At 44.5% G+C, this 24,000-nt stretch overlaps 1 protein-coding gene across 13 annotated transcripts in view; it reads left to right on the forward strand.

Moving 5' to 3' along the window:
* The window catches only part of ENOX1 (ecto-NOX disulfide-thiol exchanger 1), a 555,199-nt gene that overhangs the window by 430,502 nt on the left and 100,697 nt on the right, over window positions 1-24,000 (forward strand). For all 13 annotated transcript variants that reach the window (XM_040448509.1, XM_040448518.1, XM_040448516.1 and 10 more), the window contains 2 exons: window positions 2,126-2,232; window positions 6,167-6,284. In XM_040448509.1, coding sequence (XP_040304443.1) covers window positions 2,126-2,232; window positions 6,167-6,284 — 225 coding nt within the window. The remainder of the gene's footprint in view (window positions 1-2,125; window positions 2,233-6,166; window positions 6,285-24,000) is intronic.

Raw genomic sequence — 24,000 nt, forward strand, 5'->3', positions numbered from 1 at the left:
TTCTTTCTTTCTTTCTTTCTTTCTTTCTTTCTTTCTTTCTTTCTTTCATGTTTATTTATTTAGAGAGAGAGTGCAAGCACAGGGAGGGGCAGAGAAAGAATCCTAAGCAGGCTCCACGTTCATTGTGGAGCCCGATGTGGGGCTCGATCCCATGGCCCTGGGATCATGACCTGGGCTGAAATCAAGAGTCGGATGCTCAATCGACCGAGCCACCCAGGTGCCCCTCTGTTCTCACTCCTCCAAATGATGCCTCTTAAACAGCTCTACTCTGTGGGGTCATATACTCTTTTAACAGTCCCATGATTCCCACCCCTGAAATCTCGCCTGACGGTGCATTTCACCACTGCAGATTGGGCTGACTACTCTGTGTTGCCCAAGCAAAAGGAAGCTGGAATTCCCCCACGACCTCAGCCCACATGCAAACAAAACACCAGGAAGCCCAGGCAGTGAGGCTGAACCAGCTCCTCTCCACCTGCCATGCTGCAGTGGAGCCAAGCAGAGCCCGGGGAGGTGGCGGTCAGGTGAAAGTCAGCACCTAGAGCAGCACAGTGTGGCTAGTCTGGCAGCGTGACTTCCTCCAGACGAGGTCGGGGAAGGGAGCCGCATGCGCCCCTGGAGAACGTGAGCTAAGGTGATAGCACCTCCTCCTGGTAAAGTTGAGTGCACCAAGTTCATCATGTGACGTGATGATAAAATTTGATAAAGAAGGAGATTTGGAGTTGGGATTCTCTCAAGAGAGAAAAGGGGGAACATAAAAGCCTCTGTGAAAATTACCCATTGATTGGGAAGTGGTTGCTCATGAGCGTTGGAAGATATTGACAATGTGGTAAGTGAACAGCATCTACCTTCTTTCTCTGCTCCATCATATACTTACTTATTCTGTGTGACAATTGTTTAAGTTGTGGCACCAGGTGTTGTTCTGTGGAGATTATTCCATTACTCTTTGCCATACTTTGGACACCTGGAAGATTTGGAAGAGCTTTGGTGCCCTTTTTTTTTATAATAGAGCCTTGGGAATCACTTAAGAAGGATTTATGTTAAGAGTTTTAGCATCCATGAGAAGGTAATTCTAACTGGGCCTTCCTAACTAAATATTTAGAAATTCAGGTTTAATCATATGGTTAATTCAGTGCTATAACTTCCTTAATCCCATGCTTACTAGATCGATAACTGTTTAAGAAAGATTGGATCTGCAGTTGGTTGGCCCCACCCCTAATAGCTATCTAGCTTTGTTCAGGGCCCCCCACGTTTATCATTCCAATAGCACTTTGCCTGAGAACCAAAAAAAATGCTAAATGAAGCCAAAGTGAGAGAGTTAGAACTTCAAGGGGTGTGGGAGGGCAGCCTTAGGAAAGTGAAAATGGCAGAACAGAATGGTATGTGGTCTTGATGAACTACTAGGGAGCAGGACGTCAGGCCGTGTTGAAATGAGATCTGCATGCCTGTGCGGCTGGTCGGGTGAGCCTTGGTCTGTCTTGAAGTGGAGAGGATTGCTCCTGTTCCCTGCCAGAGGGCTGGAGGGCTGGCTGCAGAGGGTGCAGGGTGGGGAGGGGGGGTGGGTAGAGGGGAGAAAGGAGCCAAGGAGTAAAAATGGCCCTTGACATTGAGGGGTGATATGAAACACCTATTCGTTGTCCCAGCTTGGAACTTGGACCCGGTAATGTCTTCAGAGGACTGCAGTTGAGTCCTTGAGATGGAGCCAAAAGAGAAAAAGATGTATGTGTGGCTCTCCCTCATTCAGCCGCCTCGCCCCGGCTTCACTTCTAAGCCCCCAACCCAGGCATCTCTATGCCAACACCAGATCTATATCCATAGATCTAGGTATGTAGACATACCAAGTCACGGTTTTAAATGAAAGCTGCAGAATCTTGGAAGCAGATGCCCGTGAGCTCTACCCAGTTGTATTTTAGAATTTGTTTTAACCTAAAGTTGTGGAGACAGACTTGAAGGGAGACATCCCCAGCCTTGCTAAAATGTAAGTACAAAAAGGCACAAATTGGATGGATATCGATGATGTTATTTCTACTATGACATCATCCATAGACTCCTAGTGTCTTTGCTTTGCTTCCCTATAGTGATCACAACATAAATTACTTGTCTTGTTTGACTTCCTTGTTCACCAAAGTTGAGCAGATTGTGGCCGTTTTCAACGCTTCTACCAGACAAAAAGCTTGGGACCATTTCTCGAAAGCTCAGCGCAAGAACATAGACATTTGGCGAAAGCATTCTGAGGTTGGTGATTTTATTATTACTTTTTAACCACCATCACACAGCTGGATTGGCAGAGAATAGTGTGGCTACAGCCATTTCGGTTTTTGTTATAGCGGGCAGCTGTCCTGCCATTGTCCTGTCGCATTGTCAGCTCTAAATCCAGCTCAGATGTGCGCCTTATCCAGAAAAGCAGCTGACTTAATGCTTAGAAAACAGAGTGCTTTTCTCCCCCTGCAAAGGAAGAAAGGCATCTCTCCCATTGATAGCAAAGAGCTCGGAAATAAGCCAAGACGTGTTGCTTGCGTATTCTGAAGAAAGGTGTAATGTAAAACAGAAGCCTAGCTTTTAAATAAATACAGAGGGTTGTTTTTTTTTTTTCAGTGTTCTGCAACTGATGGTGATGGTTTGCTCTTTGGGCTAGAAATGGCTAGCATGCCTTTCTTCTGTGCCTTCTCTTTGTAAACGATGCCTTAGTGCCCTATGCTGGCCGGCCAATTATATAGCCAGTCTCCCCAGGGCACCTTTCCCCAGGGGAGTGAATGTCTAGGCTAGCCAGGTCCACCCTTCCGCATCAGTGCTTGACGTGTGAGTATCTACCCCAAGGAAAGAGGCCAGAACTTGACCTTTCTCACCACCTAGAAGGATCAGAATGTGTCATTAGTCATTGGTCGTCCAGCTGTTCTTTTTAACTCCACAGTGTAGCGTACGCTTTGAACCTGTAATTTAAAAGTAAGTATGCTATCTTTGCTTCTTCTGCTGCTGCTTCTTTTTTTAACGAGAGAATGTTTTCCATTTGGATGCCTCTCTATCACTAGCATGTTAGTACTAAAGTTCTCTAAATGATACTCCCCTCTTTCAAAATCTCAAAACTTCTAGAAGGTAAGGTTTGTTTATGCAACGATTTGGGCTCACACTTGTAAAATAAGTGTTTTATGTAGAGTTTGAGGAACCACCAAGCACTATAATATCAATCATTTGGGTAGCATTTTAAGTGCCCATTAACTAATGCTAAATTACAGCTAAATACCAATGGCACGAGATCTAACATCCACATGAATACCAAATGAATTCTTTATTATCACTGTTATTATGGCCAATCCTCAATGACTTCACAATAATGGGACACTTAACATGCTGGTGCAATTTATTGTTAAGAAGGCCATTTTTTGTTTTCTTCACAAAGACATAAGAAGGTGGCTGGTGACTGATGTAGTTCCGTTCCTCTGTTCAGGATTTTGAGTAAGGAGGAAGTGGGCTTTCTCTTTAATTTTTCAGGAGCCAGAAAAACAAAGGGCGCTTACCTGCTGCTCGTCCAGACACTGAATCGAGAGCTGAGTCAAGGCTGATTTTCGGGAGGAGAGAGTCCTCGTTTGTGATGAAACAGACAGATTGAGGGCTATGCAAACACAAATTGAAATCCATAAACTATGATTCAGATTTGGGAGTGACTAGTCTGTGAATTGTTCACATATACATCTGTGTACATTCTTTTCCTTCACATAAAAACCATGCATGATTAACAGAAACGTTAAGGGAAAGGCAAGCAACATGATGCTAAATAATCTGGGCATGAAAAGGCTGTCATTACTACGTGAGTGTTAGCAAATATCGGTTATTGATCCAAATCACGCTTCCCACGTGCCTGCTCCCCCTGCCCACCCCCACCCCCAGCCCTGCCTCCCTGATGGTCCTGCTGCTGAGCAGGGCACACAAAGACTTCCAGCTTTGTTCCAAGGAAGACCGCTTGCTTCGCTCGGTACACACGGAGAGGCAGACATGGATGCACGCAGTCCTGAAAGGTGCTCCCGCAGAGGGGCTTTGCGCCTCCCTGCCACTCCTCCCACCTCTTTTGATATACTAGGAAATAGAATTCTAAATTACCTTTGATTTTCTCCCCTCCATGTCGCTTAATTGATTAAATACCAGCTGGTAATTTAACATTGTGGATGATTTCTCTGTTGCGTAGAAGCTTGATAATTGGCTTGATTTTTTCTGCGTTCCCATGTACAGCATCTGTTAATTATCTGCAACACCTTTACAGATTTATGAGAGTGCACTAGTGATTTACTGCTGAACCAGAGGCACCCTGTGGAAACACCCTCCGGTTTTTTTTTCCCCTCCCCAATTTTTTTTTTCTTGCCAACACCCTTCCCCACAAGAACCGCTACAGTATGACAATCTGTCATTAATTGTAGGGACTAAACCACAGGCATTTCGGCCTCATTTATTCTTTCCACCTGACTTTTCCTTGTTTCAAGTATTTTCAAACCACCTCTTTGGGAGCCAGGTTCTTTGTCCGCGGAAAAATTAGCTGTACACAACCTAAACACTTCCCCACTAATCACATGTGACATATGCCTCCAAGACCCACTGGTGTTATTTAAGGTGGAATTGGTGCCTCTTTCTACTGGGGGTCATGGCCAAGTGAGGAGGCATTGCCCATCACCCCGGTGACTTCTCAAGACTCCCTGTGATGGGTATCCCTTTCCCAGGAACCTTGAGGCTCTGCCCCCTCCCGTTTCCCTGTCCTCTGCAGTGGTGATTCCCAGGGCTCAGAGCTGACCATGCAAATACTGTTAGCGGTAAATAATTTCCTTTTTTTCCGCCCTACTACCAAAGTTACAATCTGTGAGCTAAGGAGGAGAGGAGAAATCAGAGAACCTATCACACAATAAAATATCACATCCATCAAATGGGCACTAGAAATTTGTTTAAAATCGTGCCATTAATACATTAGGTGTTATAATTTATTTTTATTGTTATTCATAGGTTCATGATAAAGCAAAACTATCTTAACTATGTGGTTTTTATTTAGAGACTTCAATATCAATGGGGGGGAAAGAATAATGCAGTCATTTCATTGTTGTTGTTTTGAGGACAGTACATGTAAGAGAATAGAATTGGTAGGGATTCACGAACATAGGCTATTCAGCTTAGTACAAAATAATAGAATAACTTACCATAAACAATTGTAGTGTCCTGACTTCTAGGCAAGGTAGTGCCTGAAAACACATCAGAAATGTGTTTTGATTCTTTCCTTTTTACGGTGTGCTTTCACATATACTCTTGCATTCAAGCAGCCTTGTATTACTGTTGCCCGTTTTATAAAATGTGAGGAGACAAAGACTCAAAGAAAGTAAATGCCTTTGACTGCAGTCACTCCTCTAGTAAGTAGAGAAAGTAAGACGTGATCCTAAGATCTTTAAGTGATGTCAAAACAACCAACACAACAGAAACACTAAACCCCTACATGATAATGTGAAACGCCGAAAAGGTATCTGTTTTCATTGGTCCTTCAGCATCTTTTGAAATGTGCCATTTGGATACCTGAGTAGTGAGTGTGTGATCACACACGGGCACATACACACATGCAGGGCACCGTTTTGCATGAAGGGTAGTAGTTGTCCACATTATCAACTTAGCAAACCAAGCGTTTGGCATGACGGTAAGGAGCTTTACAGGCATTCACTTATTTCCTCCTCAAAACTATTATCATCAACAGAATTCCAATAAGTAAATCAAGGTCAAGAGAGATGAGGAAACATTCATGAATTGACACGGTGTGTCAGTGGTCGACCAGGCCTTTTATAAATGCCACCGTGCATGTATCTTATCGTTAGCTCTGAGCCACCGCTGTGCCAGTCATGACGATAGGCATTTCTGTGGAATCCTCCTAGGTGATGTTATCATCCCCTTTTTTGGCAGATGAGGAAATTGAGACTCAAGAGATTAAATAATTTGCTGAAGGCCCCTTGACTAGTCTTTATCCCTGGATCTTTCCGCTCCCCATACGCTCAGACCTTCATTCTAGATGACGCAGGGCAGTGGTTGGGAGGTGTAAAAACTTCAGATTCTAAGCGTTCATATGGGCATCCCAGTACACCAAAAGACCATTGAGAAAAGGTAGGTTGACATGTGTGCGTGACTCTAACATCCTCATATATTCTACTTTCAGGAGCTCCGGAACGCTCAAAGCGAGCAGCTTATGGGTATCCGCCGCGAAGAAGAAATGGAAATGTCAGATGATGAGAATTGTGACAGCCCGACTAAAAAAATGAGAGTCGATGAATCAGGTAAGGCTAGTGACTGCCACACACCTGTGAGGCATCCTAACGATCTTCCAGATCTCACATGGGGCGTATGTACTAGGAAATGGCCGCATAACTCACTTTTATTTGAGTTATACTAAAGTTTCATCTTTGAGTGACTCTGCCTTTTATTAATAGAACTTTAAACTCCTTCTTAGGAACACGGTGATTTAAATTGGTCCACTTGTTTCTGTGTCCATATATCTGGGGCTGTTGCACTTTCTTCAGGGATATTTGCCTATTCCCATAAAAATCCTTTTCCAGAGGGTGGCAGCCACCGCTGATGCTGAGATACAGATAAAATTTGGTCTCAGTCTGTGTGCTTCTTACATGGGAATTGTTTAATCCCTAAAGAAGCTTTCTAGCCTCTGAGCCAATGTGCTGGAGAATTAGACATTTTTCCAATAAACGTTCCCTAACCTGTAATCAAAGAGGTGGCCTCATGTGGTACCAAGAAAGGGGCATCACTCCTGAGTTGGAAAAAGGAGAGAAGCTTCGAGAGAACCTTGCTTTTCGTGCTCCGCCTACACTCAGATGCTGATTGAAAACTCTCTCCCCGAATTAGATGCAAATCTCTTGGCATTACAGGCAAGAAAGATGCTTAATCAGATATGGGAGACACCAAGGGAGATTGCTTGCTCGTCCGAGGGGAAGCGTGTTGTCTCAAGGGCCTGGGAAGGACCACAACTGCCACCATTTCCAAAAAAAGAAAATCAGAGGAATAGCATGGATTCGACTTGTCTCCTTCAACGTACCAGTGAATAAAATACTCACCCACCTCAGGCTCTTTAACAGAATCAAATGGCCAGGAACAGAGGATCTTTGCTAGTGTGTCAGTAGAAGCCAAAACCAAGACTCCAATACTCAGGTCATCAAGATTGCAAAGTGGTCAGAGTGCTCCCTTTCTCCGGGGTTCAGTGAGGGCCAGGGCCATGAATGATGATCACCAGAAAATCCTTTTTTTTAGGCATACGTAGGAGGGAGTTCAATTTCCCTAGCGCAGTGGTTTTTTCAAGTGTGGTCCCCAGTCCAGCACCATCAGGCACCTCCGAGGAATTTGTTAGAAATGTAAATTCTTGGACCCTGCTCCATCCCCAAGGAATCAGGAACTCTAGGAGGCAGGGGTGGGGATGTGAGATCCAGAAATCTGCGATTTAAATTCTCCAGGGAATTCTGAGGCGCGCTAAACTTTCAGGACCACTGCCTTAGAAAATTTCCCTTTCATCCTCAAATGCCACTCATTTAAATCTTTCAGAAGCTTAGCAGAAAAGAAGGCACCGTGCCACTAGTTTTTGAAGCCATGTATCTTTTGTCTGAAAAATGAACCTAGCATTTATGTGTCAGTGTACGTCTCTTGTTAAGTGGAAATGAGATTTCTCAGGACTGATTATTGGGCTTGGACTTATTTATTTGAGGACGGCAATTTCTGTCCCGCAAGCCTGCGTATATCAAAAGCAAAGAGCAAGTTTTAGTGTGAACTTCTTACATTTAATGAGCTCTGCTGGTAAATAAATAAATAATTTTCTTTTCTCAATAAAGCCTTCATCATTTTTGAAGTTTCTAGATGAGGGGCAAGTTTACATGAAACTTGGATCTTTAACATTCTTATACGGTAGGTGTAGAAGAAAAGCAATCAATCAGAAATTCTTATTTGAACCCGTGGCTTTTTTTTTTTAATTTTGGGGTGACATTTCTTTTTAAACAAGTTGTCAACTTCCCAAATGAGGAATGTGTATCATTTCATAGTTTGCTCAGAATAGGACAAGAATAATAATGACTCAGGCAGTAGGCTCCAGTGGGAAGTCTTCTAGACCGTGACAGCAAGCGTAGACCCACAGTTCCGCTGCAGAAGAATTCAAAGCTCCCTTCCCTAGGCTGAGATGCGCGAGTCTCTCTGGCAGCTTCCCTGAAGAGCCTTCTAGCTAGATCTCTGTTGGTGTTTTCCCCCAGGCATCTAATAAGAGCCTGAAGCAGGACCTGAACTTTCAGTTCTCCGGGCTTTTCCTTGGCCAGCGCCACGAATGCACACAACACAGAGCATGATCTATACGAGTGCTGGTGGGAGAGATGGAAAAACTGGAGTTCAGATGCCAGGTCCCCAGGAGTCCAAAGTCTTTTTCGTGCTTCTCAGAATGAGATGGACCAGAGGACGCGGCGTGTGGTTTATGGGGAAAGCGCAGGACTGATTAGAGGAAAAAGAAAGCAACTAACCTTTTTTATTCCTCTGGGCCCCGCAGATCCTGCCGAAAGGCTAGCAGCTGTTTTCCCTTCAGCCCAGCATATTCAGGGACACAGCCTGACGGCAAGAATTCCCATCTGGTCTTTTGACCAAGCTTCAGACAGGATCCCTGCAAACTGCTGCTGGGAGGGGAGGGATCCAGGCCCAGGAGCTGCAGGAAAACACACCTTTCAGTGGTGTCATCCGAGACTCTCTGCATTCATGGAAGGTGCAAATTTGCATCTGTCAGTCACCCAGGAGCAGGTGTCTCAAAGGGCTCAATTCACTGATGGAAGTTGCTAAGGGCTGACCTAGCAGTAAATCTTTCTATCCTTTAAAGAATCCCTTGCCCTTTTGCTTTCTGCCGAAACAGGGAGCTTCTGCCTCCAACCTCCTGGGCGGTGGGTGACCCAAGACTTCTTGGAAATTCCAGAGGAGGGCTTCCTTCGTGGAGCCTCCTCCTGTCCAAGAGGACCGTGGAGAGGCTCACCTGCCGGGTTGCGTGAGGCCGATGCACCAGGACCTCTCTGCTCCTCACCTCCTCCTGGAGCCCACACCAACCTGCCCAGATTTTATTTCTGAAGGGGAGACGGAGAGAATTGACTTTCCTTGGTTTCTAGAAAGGATACAATTTATTATGTTTGGGCTTATATCTTGGGTTTAATTTTTTTTTTTCTAAATCGGTGTCTTTGGCATATCTCTGCTCTTCTGGTTGTGCAGAATATTTCATTGTACTTTTGCTTTTTACCCCCTGTAATAACTTACGACGTGTCGTTGGCGAGGGTTCCCCAGTCCTGCCATAACTGCCATATCATGCTGGGCAGGCAGGTCACTGTTCCTCCTTATCAGTTGCCTCCTAAAGGGGAAACAGAGCTGCTGGAGCAAAACTAAGATGCTGATAAAAATGAAAATGAGTTTTGTTAATAAATTTGAAAATCAAGGCAGATTTATTGAAGCGTTCATTCAAGAAGATTGGCATCCGGCTCCAAAGCCTGTGAAGATGCTTTCTGATAAACATTCAAATTTACTGCTGCATCGTCTGCCTTTTACTGGAATTAAGCCCCACTTTAAAAGCCATATCTATTGCTGCTGCTTCCTCCTCCTTCCTCCAGGTTGGCAGGAGGGGTGGGGCAGGAGTGCACAGGGAACAAAGGGAAGAAAAGAGGAAATCTGTCCAGAGGGTAAGGCCTCGTGTGGCAGCACTCAGTTAGCCATGGTACTGTGGAGTCGGTGCGTGGAAAGCCCTCCCGACCGTACCGACAGCGTTGAGCACACAGTAAGCGCTCAGTAACTCTGACCTCCGCTTGTCGTCGTCACCTAGGGCACCCGGCTCTGGGCCTTTCACCAAGTAAGTGAATTGTGTTGACTTCAATTGCACATGCCCCCTCTTCTGGTCTTTGTTTTTGATGCCTTTGTCCCGGAAGTTGATGGGAACGTGGTAACCCTGAGAACATTTGCTCTAAATTTAAACGGAAAGCCTTAAGAAGCTTGCTCAAACGAGGATGATTCATTTCTCAAAATGTTCACAACTTTGATGCGTTCAAAATCCAGTGCCACGTGCTGAAGAGGCCGTGACCCGGAGAGTGGACACTCAGCATCATTCTAGTTATCAACAAATATTTGTCAAGCCCTTCTTCTTCTCCAGACACTGTGGACCTGGTGTGGGGGTGGGGGGGCAGTATGGAGAGGGCTAGGCACAGTTTACCCCGCCCTCAAGAGTGTGAGGTGCTTTTTGAAGAGAAGAAATATACATTTTAAGTTAAAAAGTACAGTGGCTAAATGCCTAAAAGCCTAATGCCAAACATGTTTGAAAGCCATTGCCGTAAATTTGATGTAAACCAAAATAAATACCTCTATCCAGTGTTTGCACCTCATCCAGTATCTGATGAGTGTAGATTATACATTGAAGACAAATTTCAGAAGGATAAAACTAAAACGTCCTTCCTTAATAGACAACCCTTAAAACATTTCATAATGCGCAAACAAATGTTCTTGGATTGTAATTACACCTCATTTAATCTCTGAGCTCTTCATAGGAGCAAATACTCTTTTAATTACAAAAGGTGTTTTCTAGTTGTCGATTTGCCATGGAAACTTTCCACATGTAGGTACAGATTTATTCTTTTAATTTCAATAACACATCCAGCAAGGATTCCGAAAATCTTTCAGCTAATTGAATCAAATTAGAGACTCACAATCAAATTCAGTTGGACCTAGCAGTATTCAGTGTGTCTGAATAGTTTCATATGTAGCTGGCAGCTTGAGGTTAAAGAAATTAACAACAAGAAGGCGCTCTCTCTGGCTATTCCCTTGATCTCTTTGAACACCAGGACTGCCTTCGTGTTTTTCCTGATTAATTCCTACACGAGAGTGCTTTTGAAAGACATTTAGGATGCCCAACAGATTACAGTTTGTCACAAGCCTGAGAAGAGGATTAGTGCTACCCCCCCCCCCCCCCAGCACCAGCCTGGGCACAGAAGGAAGGATTCCAGAGAAGGATCCTGCAGGGGGCCAGCCGAAGGGGGCCACGTCACTGGCAGCTAGTAGAAGCTTTTAGGAAACACTGCGTGTGATCTAAGCAGGCTCACTCAGGAGTTGCTCAGAACTCCGCAGAGGGACGAGAGCACTCAGAAGTGAAAAGTGAACTGACCCAGTGAGGCCACAGCCACGCCGAGATCCCTGCACCAGCAGACCCCCAAGGCAGGTGCACCAGTGGTGAGAGGAAGCAAGGAAGGACAATGTGTTCGCAGACTTTTGTGTTCACATGTGATGACAACCCGAAGGAGAAACAGCGGCGGTGTGTGTCCATCCACGACCACTGAATTGAAGACGAGCGTCTTGTTTTCATCCAAAGAAGAATGTCTTCTGGGAATCCAAGTGCCAAACAAAGAAATGTGATTAATTAAACCTAATATGGCTGAAAGATGATGAAATGCACCTTCTGATGTGGGCTGAGCAGGCTGCTTCATTTCCGAACTCTGGAAATAGAGCTTCATTCTCAAGGAGCCAAGGCTTTTGCTACCCTCCCACCCCGTCCTTTTTCAAATCTTGCTAATCTTACCAAAGGAAGTCAAGCCAATGCTTATTTCAGGTAGAATTTTCAGTTCCCTCATCTCGTGTGCGCTTACAGCTTCCCTTTCATAAAGGACATGGTTTTAAAAAGCGTAGAAATAATTATTTTTGTGAATTGCCTTACCTTTTAAATGCAAGAGACGGATGCTATTAAATTGATCCTCTAGCATAGGATTCCTTTGTCATGGAAGCACTCTGGTCCAACCAGACTGTGTGTATCTGTCGTACAAAGTAACATTTGGAGCCTCAGCTCTTTTTAAGCTTAGCCCCTTATTAATCTTATTTTTGTGTAGTACCTGATAATGCCATATTCCTGACATCTCTCTCACATATGCACACATTCTCCGTAATCGTGCATTTAGTGTAAAAATTGATTGGTTCTGCTGAAATTGCGTTGTGTCTAGGAGACCGCAGATTTTGTCAGATACTCTAACCCTGCAACTGTGCTGCACCCCCACGAAACCCAGTTGAGCCCTCGCTGAGGATCTCAAACAGTTTGTATTCCTGGTCAACACTGGCTTGGAGCCGGTTTCCTGCTGTGACAGCCCAGCACAGGGTCCCAGCTGCTTTTGCAGAACAGGCTGAGGCTCTGTGAAACCCTAGCTTCTTGCCTAGTGACGGGAGGCCCCGGGGGCTTGGTGACATCAGAGGAGAAGAGGGAGGAAGTTAACAGCCCATCCTCAGAAAGGGAGAACTGCAGAGACCTTGACCCGAGAAGAGCGTAGACAAGTGGCCCGTGCACGGGATGAGGTCACAGCACAGCTACTCACGCACAGCCCGTGGTCCCCTGACGCCTCGCACCTGCCACAGCGCCATGATCTAGATTACGGTTTATTATGTTTTCTGGGCATTTCATTCTGATAAGGTTTGAGGCAGGATCATTACATAGGAGAGTAGATTTAATCCAGTTTTCTTAGTAGGCTGTAAGGACACTGAGGGAATATTTATGTAATAAGACGCAAAGTTGCTATGGAAAATACTATAGCAACCTAACATCTTCCCAGACTCAGGCAGCTACTTGTAACCGCAGTCTAAATTTACATTTATTTTAGTGTCATTTTATCGACACTCTTAGTATCTCATTCTGACAGGATGTTAAAATATGTTTTCAGCTTGCATTTGAGCAAAATTAACACAGTGTTGTTGGGATTTAAGTGTGGCTTGCACAACTTCTGGAAAAAATCAGAATATTTTTGAGGGAGTTTAGATGACAGGATCTGGGTAAGTTTATAAGTTTTGTTTTTCTTTCCTAAACATAAGGAAGAATTCCTTAGTAGTGTTTATTCCTAATTGTTCCTTTTCGCTTGTAAATAATAAGTGGGAGTTTCTGATTATGAAATAAGGATTATCCTCTTCGACACTGACTTTTGTCAAGTGTCAGTTAGAATTGAGTGATTCTAGTTGGTGCTTATAGAAAATACTTTCAGTAGATCAGCTCGTTGCCCTCCAGCAGCATGCAACGTTTTAAAAATAAAAGCTGTTTTTCATATAAAGATAATGCTTGGTCATTTTGGAAAATCTATTGATTAAGAATCAGGAAAGAAGAAAACTGTTTGTTTTAATACTACAAAAGATCGTTTCGCTTCTAATCTTTTTTCTTCTCCACAGCTTAACTACATAAGCACTCTGCTCTATGTTTTTAGGGTTCAGAAACAATAATTCTGTATGATTTTGTTTTCAGACAGTTCTTGTGTAACAAGTGAGTGTTTTTTTTTAAGCTTCCTTTTTATATGTTAATGAAATAGAAAAATAGAAAATGAGCATGTATCTCTTCTGGATCATAGGCTCTTTTTTTGTGAATCGCTGGGAGTTGAAGCTATAATCTTTGAGGTAGTCAGAGTGGATTCCTGAGGTTATTAGAAGCCTGATAACTGGACCAGCCGTCCCCAAAGCATCTTTTAGATCTCTTAAATGTGAGTATGGCAGAGAGGCTATAGATATGTGGCTGGTTGGTAGTGGAAAGATAGTATCTATTGATTTCCTTCTGTACCTCTCCATCTAAAATCTTAAAATGTGACTATAACACTGTTAAGGTGGGACATTGGCCAAAAGAATCAATACCAGACTATATTAAAACATATGCTATTACCAACTTCTTAGCACTGATGTACTGTTTACGAACATCATTGTCCTAATTCTTCCGTGTGCTCATTCTGCTTTGTTCATCAAAACACAGTTGGTGACACAGTTATTGTACCTTGACTGCTAACACTGTCGCCCATAAGCTTCACTAATCAGAGACCTGACGATACTAAGACTACTGTATAAATAAGATAAGTGAGGACAAGACAAAGTCCTATAGCATTCCGGGTATCCGTGCACAGCGGAGTGCCACATAGCTACTGAAAAAAGTAATTGAAAGAAGTAATTACTTTCTTCCTGTCTTGGAAATTCCCCCTGCGTGATATGATGCTTACACTTAGAGTCCCTGGACTTTGAAGTTTATAGCAAGTTTGGAAATTATTATTATAGTAAGCTCTCCCACGTCCAAGTGGCTTAGAAACTCTTTTATTTGGGTGAACGTCCTTGACACCAGAGAGGGACTAAGGGCTCAGCCACTCTTCCCCCCCGTTTTCAGGACACAGTGTGTGAAGCCTTCTGGGAAGAGGCTAGGGAAAAGGAACTTTATTTTAGACTCCCCGTCAGTAGCAGAGAAGTAGGGAGAATCATTTCTAGAGCAGAAGTGGCAAGACAGAGTGTATTCATCATAGTGCTTCGGGTAGGGTGTTGCAGGTTCTTAATGAGCCCACCATGACCTCCAGAGCCGCTCGCTGTGTCCCAGAGGCCCTTGCTTTCCACTTAAGGCAAATGGGCCGTTGACACTTAATGCAGTTACCTAAATTTTCAGTTATCGAATCACTTTAGAAACATGTAAATATCTAACACTGGGATATTGGTTAATTAATTATATATCCATAAACAGCCTTGAGAAAGATCATATTCTGGAAGACTATATAATGGCACGCGAGATTCTCAGTGTATTGCTAAGTGATAAAATCAGTTACAAATCAATGTACAGATCATGTGGTTTGTATATGTGTTCCATTCATAATTTGTATGTTAGGGAAAATATGTAAGGATATGGGTCAAAATATTCAGCGATTATTTCTGGGCGGTGTGATTATAGGTGATTTTTGTTTTCTTCTCTTTGCATCTCAGAAATTTCCACAGTATATACGTGTATTATTTTAATAATTAAGCTAGTAAGTAGTAAGTATTAATTTTTAAATTACCTCGGAGAACGTATGATAAAATTCACATTGGTTGGGGAATACCTGGCCATTTCCAGTCAAACAAGAAAATTAAAAGTAGTAACCAGTGTCAGAAAATGGAAATTTATTGAGTTGCCTCCTTTTGCTTTACATTAGGGAATTTCCACATTTAATTTCCAGACCCCATTGTCTTACAATTTCCTGTTTCAAGGACTGATCATATTTGTATAGCTCTTAGATTAAGAGTCAAGAAATCATTCAAGTTCTAATCCGGGCAGACATGTGCTGTTGAATTCTGTTGAATTCTGCTTTTGAATTCTGCTGTTGAGTTCTTACCCGCCGGGAATGGCAATGATGAGTCTCTTCAGATGTGGAAGAGACCCTTAGACATCATCTTGCACAACCACTTTCTGTTTTCACAGACAGGAAGATGCAGTCACATGCTGAGAAGTTATGTTAGTTCCCCAAGATAGCAAGTGGACAGTCTAGAGCTCAGTGCTACTTTCCTTCTTGCCTGGTTAATGACCTTCACAAGGCACCACTAAATTTGATGGCAGAAAAGCTCCAGAATCTCCCCCAAATGCTTTAAGTGGCTTCATAAGAGGCTGCAACCAAATAAAATCAACCAAGGATTTTGAAAGCCTGTGACGTGCGTGGCGCCATGATGCCGTTTGGAGGCAAAGGTAGACTGGAGAGTGTATTACCTTAAAACGTTAATCCAGACAAAGCTGACTGGGGCTCGTGTTTAGTCTCCCCATTATTTTCTGTATTTTTGACTAGAAAGAGGTTGACTTCAACATCGGCAGTGCATCCAGCAAACTGTTTTTAGGCCCATTCCAACAGAAATGCCAGTTTTTAAAAATACTCAGGAAATTGGCACAGTCTCTTTTCTAGTTGGGTGATATTTATTTCCTCAAAAGCAATCTGTTCTATGGCTTTAGGCAAGAAGAAGAAATGCTTTGAAGAGGTAAAGTGCACGGGGAAAGAGCCGTGCCATCACGCATTTCCTTTGGCAAACCCTACACCCTGTCACAACTCGTGTTTTCCACTCCCCAGCTCTCCAGAAAAGTAAAGAGAAAAATCAAGGTACTTCTCAAAACACAGGCACAGACTTGACGGTCGGTCTGGAATGATCTGAACCACAATATTAGCCCTTTTATTTCCCATCTCATCCCATATTTCCTTTGCATCCCTAGGGTCTGGGAGAGCATATGAGAAGATCACCAGTTTATTGACCATCTAATTTCAGGACTTATTGTAGTGCTGTCCCTGTTTCATTGTTCCTGGGGCTTTTTTTTTTTTTTTTTATGAGATGTACCTCTCAATAAGTCTTAAAGATCAGAGGGACAGCATCCACGATAATACCAATCCTATTGAGATGCACTGACTCAGGGAAGTTTTGACCCAGGAGAGATCTTACAAGTATTAGGCCCTCTCCCTGCCCATCCCATGTTTTAATTTAATGAGAAAAATGTGGTGTTGTTGTTGGTGTTGTTGTTTCCCTCCTAACAGTAATTAGTTGGGATGTCAGATAAATTCTGCAAGTTTCGGGTTTTTGTAATTACAAGCGTTCAGACACAACTTCAGTGACAACACGTATTTGGCAAATCTTGTAGAGGTAGGTTACTCTTCTTTTAGTGATTTACCAGTCCGTTTCTCAGGAATTGTCTCCACCTGCCATCCCACGCTTTTCTAGGATAGTTTATGTGACCCGAGCACCCTCAAGTTATCCGTTTCTCTGTCCTTAGCTCTTTGCCACCATGCAATGTGCCAAGCAATGTCATACGACAAAGCGGTGATAAAATTAAAACAAATATTCACAGAATTCTTAATGCCGTGTACGGGACCATGAGACCACTTGTCTCGAAGTACCAGATTAAGGGGAGAAATTAGCACACAGAGTCTTGTAAGACTAATCAAGACTCAGTCTTTGATCTGAGAGCGTTACTTGTGTGCTGTGAAGAATCCTAGCAGCACATCATCAGAGTTCTCCTTTCTTGGAATAGCACTGGCTCACGGCCCCCTGGACCGTCAGGAGTTATAGCCCATGCGAGCAGGTACACCCTGACCTAAGGAACGGTGGGAGCTGAGATGATCTGAAAAGAGGTTGTATAAATCTATGCATCTGAACTCCATCTTCTCCCTGGAGAAGGCTGTATTTTGTTGCAAACAAAGAAGAGTAAAAACATGACACCGGGCGGACCTTCCACCCCGTGTGTTCCTTAAAGACTAGTTTGAGATCTTTTCCTTTCTGAATGGCCAGCATGTGGCGTTGCACGGTACAAGGACAAGAGTTTGTGAAATGAAGGGATAGGAAATTAAAACTAGGAAGAACTAATTTCTTATTTGTTGAAGGGCTTTTTTTTTTTCAGTTTGGGACCCCCTCCCTCCAAAAAATAAAAACAACAACAACAACAACAAAAACCCCACAACTATTATCTGTTTAATCCTCCCAGTACTGACCATGTTTTTCAGATGAGGATCCTGAGCTCTAATGGAGGTTTACTAACTTGCCCCAAATCTCAGAAGAGGAGCGCGCCCTTCAAGTCCCTTCTTGCCCTCTGTAGTAACCCCTCTGCCACCCTCCTGTGTGTAATCCATGTCTCCACGCCTCTCTGAAGTTGGCAGGAGCAGGGACGTAAAAGAGCGCGGCCAGTGTTCTTCTCAGGACTAACGCTCCTCAAAAACAATGCCCTGTAGTCCCCAAACCTCCACCGACGTGTCTGGTCCCCTCTCCTTCCTCTGGACAATCCTGCTTCCATAACTCGGTATCACAAACTCTGTGTGTTACTATTTAGAGCAGGGAGAAGAACCTGTCCCTTCAGGCCATTAAAAGGTGGGAGACTATGGCAAGGTTAGGGATGGAACGGAAATGAGGAACGGCAAAGAAATAAAGTAATATGTGAAACTTTGCCCCTAGAACTAGGTTGAAATTAACGCAGATGGACAATGTAACTTGATTTTTCTTAGTCATTGGAAGTTGTTGGGTCTTTGGGCTTTTGAAACAGAAATTAAAACTTAAATTGGACTTTTTGCCCCTTCGATACAGCATTTGTGACTCTAAGGAATGTTATAATCGATGCCAGCTCATCAGCACCATGTTAACAAAGCACTTTCTCTGAAACTATCCGTGGCGCCTTCTCTCTCGTGTTCAATAAAGAACAGGCAACAAGAGAGCTGGTTTCTCAGAGGAATTCCTTTAACCTTTCGGAAACAAAATATTTCATGCTAATTCCTGCTTAATTGGAAGGAAGTCATTTCTTTAAAATCATTGAATATGAGTTTGAAGTCTGTTCCATCCCTGACCTCTTTAATTCAATCAAGGTCACCCCATAAACTTGCCCAAACAGCTCTTTTTCTCAATTAGAAAAAAAGGGGTAGAGCTGTTTAAAAGCATTTAGCATTTGATTAATAGTGCCTAACTGGGGCTTCCGCACTTGCAGAGGGTTTTTAAGGAGTTGCTAGTAAGAATGAAACATTGCTACCTGAGAAATTACACTCATCAAAAACCAAAAACAAATCATTTTAATGAGCAAAGCAAAAACTGCTCTTTTTTTTGTGTGTGTGGGAATGTGAGAAAGATCATCACACTCAGTACATAGAAGGTTTTAATATCTGAACAACTCTCTCCCAGAGAAAAATTGCTATAATTTAGCCATCTAGACAGTTTTTAAAATCCGTGCACTTTTCCCTGCCCAAGGACTCGGGGAAGATGAATGTGGGGTTTGTTGAAGCAGGCTTTTGTAGCACTCAAGCTCTGGGGGTGAAAGCAGGAATGAGAAGATGTGTCCCGTTGAAGAATGTGACCTAGAGCCATCTTAAGGGAGGGGAAATCAAGGGTTCTGAAAATACGGTTTTGGAAGGCTTCCTTCCACATTTCCTTCCTTCCTATTCTCTGGGCCTAAGGAAGGCCAAGTTCACCCTGACACTCATTTGATGAGGGGGTCCTTTGGGTGGCAAAATCATTAGAAAGGCTCTAAGGAAGTGGATAGATGAGTGAGAACCGGTATTCCTGGAAGCGTTTAGAGACACTGAACATAATCAAGAAATAACTTTGATCCCCTGTTCATGCTCTGCCTCTCTCTGTCCCAAAAATAAAAAAAAAATAAAAAATAAAAAAAAACGTTGAAAAAAAAAATTAAAAAAGGGGCGCCTGGGTGGCGCAGTCGGTTAAGCATCCGACTTCAGCCAGGTCACGATCTCGCGGTCCGGGAGTTCGAGCCCCGCGTCAGGCTCTGGGCTGATGGCTCAGAGCCTGGAGCCTGTTTCCGATTCTGTGTCTCCCTCTCTCTCTGCCCCTCCCCTGTTCATGCTCTGCCTCTCTCTGTCCCAAAAATAAAAAAAATAAAATAAAAAATAAAAAAAAAAGTTGAAAAAAAGAAATAACTTTGAGCCAGATGAAGTTCGAGGCCTCTGGAAGTAGCTGAGTTTTGTTTCTGGAGTGGCTTGGCAAACAATGTGTCTCTTCCAAGCCCCAGCCTTCTCGATAGTAACGTGAGGCTCATGCTAAGAGAGTTTACTTGAGGTTGTAAGAAATGACCAAGGAAGGGGCTCCATGGCCCTTTGCAAATACCTGATACCATGGCAACGTGGAAGACTGATACCGGTGAGCAGTGGCAGAAGGCGTAGATGAGTGAGTCACAGCCCTGGCTCCGCGTGAGAAAGAGCTGGGAAGCTTTCCTGGCAACGGCTGGGAGTTAATGCCCACTCACGTGAGTTATAAAATAGTCCTCAGGTATTTCTGCCGCACAAAGGCTTGAAAACCACTGGTACATGACATGGGGCCTGATGTCCGTCAATAATAGGTAGAAAGAACGGGGCGAAGAAACAGGTTGAGGTAAGGTAACAAAGGATGAGAAGAAAATGAACATGAAGTAAAAGGTGGGGCACCGGGGCAGCTCTGTCGGTTAAGCGTCTGACACTCGGTTTCAGCTCTGGCCATGATCTCCCAGTTTGTGAGTCTGAACCCCAAGTCGGGCTCTGGGCTGACAGCGCGGAGCCCGCTTGGGATTTCTTTCCATCCCTCTCTCTGCCCCTCCCTGGCTTGCTCGCTCTCTCGCTCTCTCTCTCTCTCTCTCTCTCAAACAATAAATAAGCATAACAAAATTTAAGGTAAGAAAATGAAGTAAAAGATAAAAATGTTTAGGGGAAAGGAAGTGACTGACGTGGCAAATCACCAAGGACCAGAGAAAGAAGAAAGGGAGCTAGTTTCTTGGTTTAAGTATGGCATGCATGACACAGGTGGAGAACCCTGTCATAGCTGTGTGAGGAACATGTGAAGCATCCTCTGGATAATCGGAAAAAGGTTGTTTGGGAGGAAAGAAAAAAAAAATGAGGGTAGTCTGATGCAGAAAAACGTGGGGAAGGCCAAGTACAGAGTCTCTGCTTTTCTCAGACTCTAGGAGAATAGCCAGGAACTGTTTTCTCATCCATCAGTGGTTAGAGACAGGCAGGGATGGGCCCCCTCTCCTCAGTAAGAAGCTGGTGTCAGGACCCCTGGCCAAGGGTCATTAGTTCCCACCGGGCACAGAGGTTGGGCTGGGCCTCTCCGGGGCGCAAGCCACGGACCTGCTGCAGCAGGCACTTTCTCCAGAAATATGGCTGCAAAGAAAACTAATATGCAACAACATCCAGTAGATCAGAAAAATGTGTTTTGGAGACACTGCCTGGAGGATTTATGAAAGCATTCAGTCACAATATCATCACGGGAGAGGCAGTAAGTAGCGTTCAGAGAGGAACAGGTGGATAGATTGATGAAATGCGAGAAGGCAAGGCAGATGGCGGCGAGGCCTCGGCGGCCATGTTGGAGGGTAAAAGCTGGAGATGAGAAGGTCCTTTTAAGAACAGAAAAGCTGCTAGAAAAGGCTGAGAGAAAGCAGGTGTCAAAAAAAAAATGACGAAAGAAATGTAAGACTGGAAGAAAGTTACGAAGGAACGGGGATCCGGTCCCTACAGGCCAGGGAAGCGGTTCTAAAACTTTGGCTTGCATTCAGCCCCCCCTGGATGGTTGTTGAAAGGCACATCCTCAGACCCCATTCCAGACCCTCAGATTCAGAGGGTCTGGGATGGGATGGCTCCAAGAATTCCCATTTAAGATACCAAAGTGGAACAAATGAGAGCTGCGGGTGGAGGAAACTTGGAGGAATACTGGCCTCAGTTATTCATACCAGTGTCGTTTTACTGTGGTTACGTACTTAGAGACGACAGGAATTCTTTCTGCCCTAATGTCAGGCACAAATACGTGCACATCAATCAGTCTCCACACTGGTGACCAGGAGAGTGGAGAGGATGAGACTTCACGGGCAGCCCATGCACAGTTCCCTCCCCCCACTTCCCCCCCCCCCCTCCCCCACCCCCCCAAAAAAGCTTGAGAGCAAAGTCTTGGTTCTCTCTTAGTAGACCGGATAGTTAATGTTTATATAAAGCACAAAACCTGAGGGGAGAAAAGCGTTTTCTGTGCAACTCCTCTTTGTTGCCCCAAGTATGTGATGTGCTAAGATTAAAAAAAAAAAAAAAAAAATGTGGGAAAAGTTGCTATTCCTTGCAAAAGATGGTGCCTACATCTGAGAATGTTGAGGTTCGGGCTGAGCTTCTCTTCACATTTCCGAGTGTGGATGTGTTTTATGTGGTGGAAACCACCAGTTCAAGAGTGTGTGTGTGTGTGTGTGTGTGTGTGTGTGTGTGTGTCTGGGGAGGTGTTAGTAGGAGCAGGAAATCCCCACTTCTTTTTTTTTTTTAATTTTTTTTCCAACGTTTATTTATCTTTGGGACAGAGAGAGACACAGCATGAACGGGGGAGGGGCAGAGAGAGAGAGGGAGACACAGAATCGGAAACAGGCTCCAGGCTCTGAGCCATCAGCCCAGAGCCCGACGCGGGGCTCGAACCCACGGACCGCGAGATCGTGACCTGGCTGAAGTCGGCCGCTTAACCGACTGCGCCACCCCGGCGCCCCAGGAAATCCCCACTTCTTGAGGGGAAGGTGTCTTGAGGAAAATGAGAAATGACCAAGAAATCCACAAGTTAGTGGGGGAAGGAGGTGAGGTCCTTACGCCACAGGCAGGTGAGGAAATGAGAAATGAGACGAGGAATTCCTTCAGGGGAGAGGTTGTGTTTCAGGCTTCTCTGGTTGGACAAGACCAACCGCTACGTAGGGTGCAGCGGCCCAGAGCGAAAAGCCAGTGGTGCAGAGCTGTACCCAAGGGGGGCGCTCTGTGTGCGAGGGTGGCGGCCAAGGCCGGGGGAGGCCTTCCCACGCCCCCGAAACCTGTGTCCTTGTGAGATTTATCTTGGTCTGAGTCTGACTGCTCTGAAAAGGAATCTCTAAAGCCTTCAGAAGGTAAAAAAGAGGTAGTCCTGAATCTTGGAGGTCAACATTGAAAATGAAAAAGAAAACTGACATCTGATCAAAAAAAGTAAAGGGGGGCGGGGGGGGGAGAGCTGGAGTTGAGGGGAGAAATGCCCCTCTCGGTAGCCCTGCTGCCTGGGTTTGGGGCTCCAACAACCCAACCCCCTCTCCCCTCCTTCCCCCTCATCCTGCCCTGGCAGTCTGGCCACCTTCTCCCGGAGACTGCTGGGTCTTGATCTGTGCTCGCCTGAGGCCTCGAAAGGCGTCCCTCACCCCCACCCAGCATCCTTCAACAGTACTTTAAATTGCAGGCTTATCCTGCTGTTGAAAGGAGTGGGCAAGCCTCTCCGCTCATTTTGCCCTGGGGACGATGGGGGCAGCTGGGGGCGGTATCAGAGGAGAATAAGGTCGGTGGCAAAGCAGGAAGGCATGATGTGAATTCTCTGTGGTGTCTGCACCCTGTAGCACCTTGTGGCCGCTGCTCCGGGGCGCAGACCCCTTGGTGAGGATGAGCTGTGTGGAAGGGGAGACAGACGGGGGGTTTTTTTCCTGAGTCGCCAGCTGTGGGTTGTGCCTCCAGACTCGCATTTAAGCCATTATAATAACAGGATCTAGCTTACCTGCACTCTCCAAATTACCCTTATTCCACCGGCCTCACACAAAGATGGAAATAGACACCGCATTGTGCTTCTGTTTAGCTCTCCCTAATAATAGCTAATGTGTAGGCTATAATGCACACTGCCAATATAAAATGTTATGTCAATGCTAAGTTGTAATAATAATAATCCTGCAAAAATGTAGCAGAAGGAATTTCCGTGAGCAATTTGAGGAAGATTGCTGCTTCCGCGGTGATACAGGTATGACTGAGAAACAGATCAATTACAGTTTGTTGGGACCGTAGGAGGCTGTCTAGCAGCAGCCTGGCCGGGCAGCGGGGCCAAGATGCCCTTCAGCTCTGTGTCTGGACACTGGGAGGCACCGACATGGCAGCAGCCCAAGGACCCCAGGCCTTCCTTCCCCTGGTCAGCTGAGGGCAGGCCCGGGTCTTGTCTTGGGCTTTCCTTGGCCTGTTCAGAGGACATCTTGGGGACGGGACTCGGTGGGAAGAGAGGTTTTTCCATCGCCTTTACTGTAACTGAAGGCACATGACAGAGCAACCACACAGGTGAGGTCGGAGGGTTGGGGGAGGGGGAGGCATATATACATTATATATATAATATATATAAGCATATATATATTATATATATATAATTTATATATAAAATATATTTTTATATATAAAAATTATATTTAATATGTATATATATAAATATATATAAATATATAAATATAAAATATATAAAATATAAAATACATAAAAATATAAAATATAAAATATATAAAAAATTATATATAATATATATTTATATATAATATATAATTTTTAATAAATATATATTTTTTTAATGTTTATTTATTCTTGAGAGCGAGGCAGAGCATGAGTGGAGGAGGGGCAGAGAGAGAGAGGGAGACACAGAATCTGAAGCAGGCTCCAGGCTCCGAGCTGTCAGCACAGAGCCCGACGCGGGGCTCGAACTCACGGACCGCGAGATCACGACTTGAGCTGAAGTCAGACACCCAAAAACCAACTGAGCCACCCAGGCACCCCTGGACACAGCTGTCCCAATGGAGCCTTATTAACCAACTGCGGCTCAGGAGCTCGGCAGTTCGTGACTATCAGTGTGGCCATTTCAGAGGAGAGAGATACGGGGGGCAGAAGGAGGATCCCTAAGTGGTCTGAGTCAGGTGTCAAGACTGTCCAAAGGGGGCCAGACAGGTCCTTCCCTCTGGATCATTCCCAAGATTCTCCTGCA

Source organism: Herpailurus yagouaroundi, unplaced genomic scaffold, assembly GCF_014898765.1.
Source record: "Herpailurus yagouaroundi ecotype Mexico unplaced genomic scaffold, PumYag 197, whole genome shotgun sequence".
Taxonomy (NCBI): Eukaryota; Metazoa; Chordata; class Mammalia; order Carnivora; family Felidae; genus Herpailurus; species Herpailurus yagouaroundi.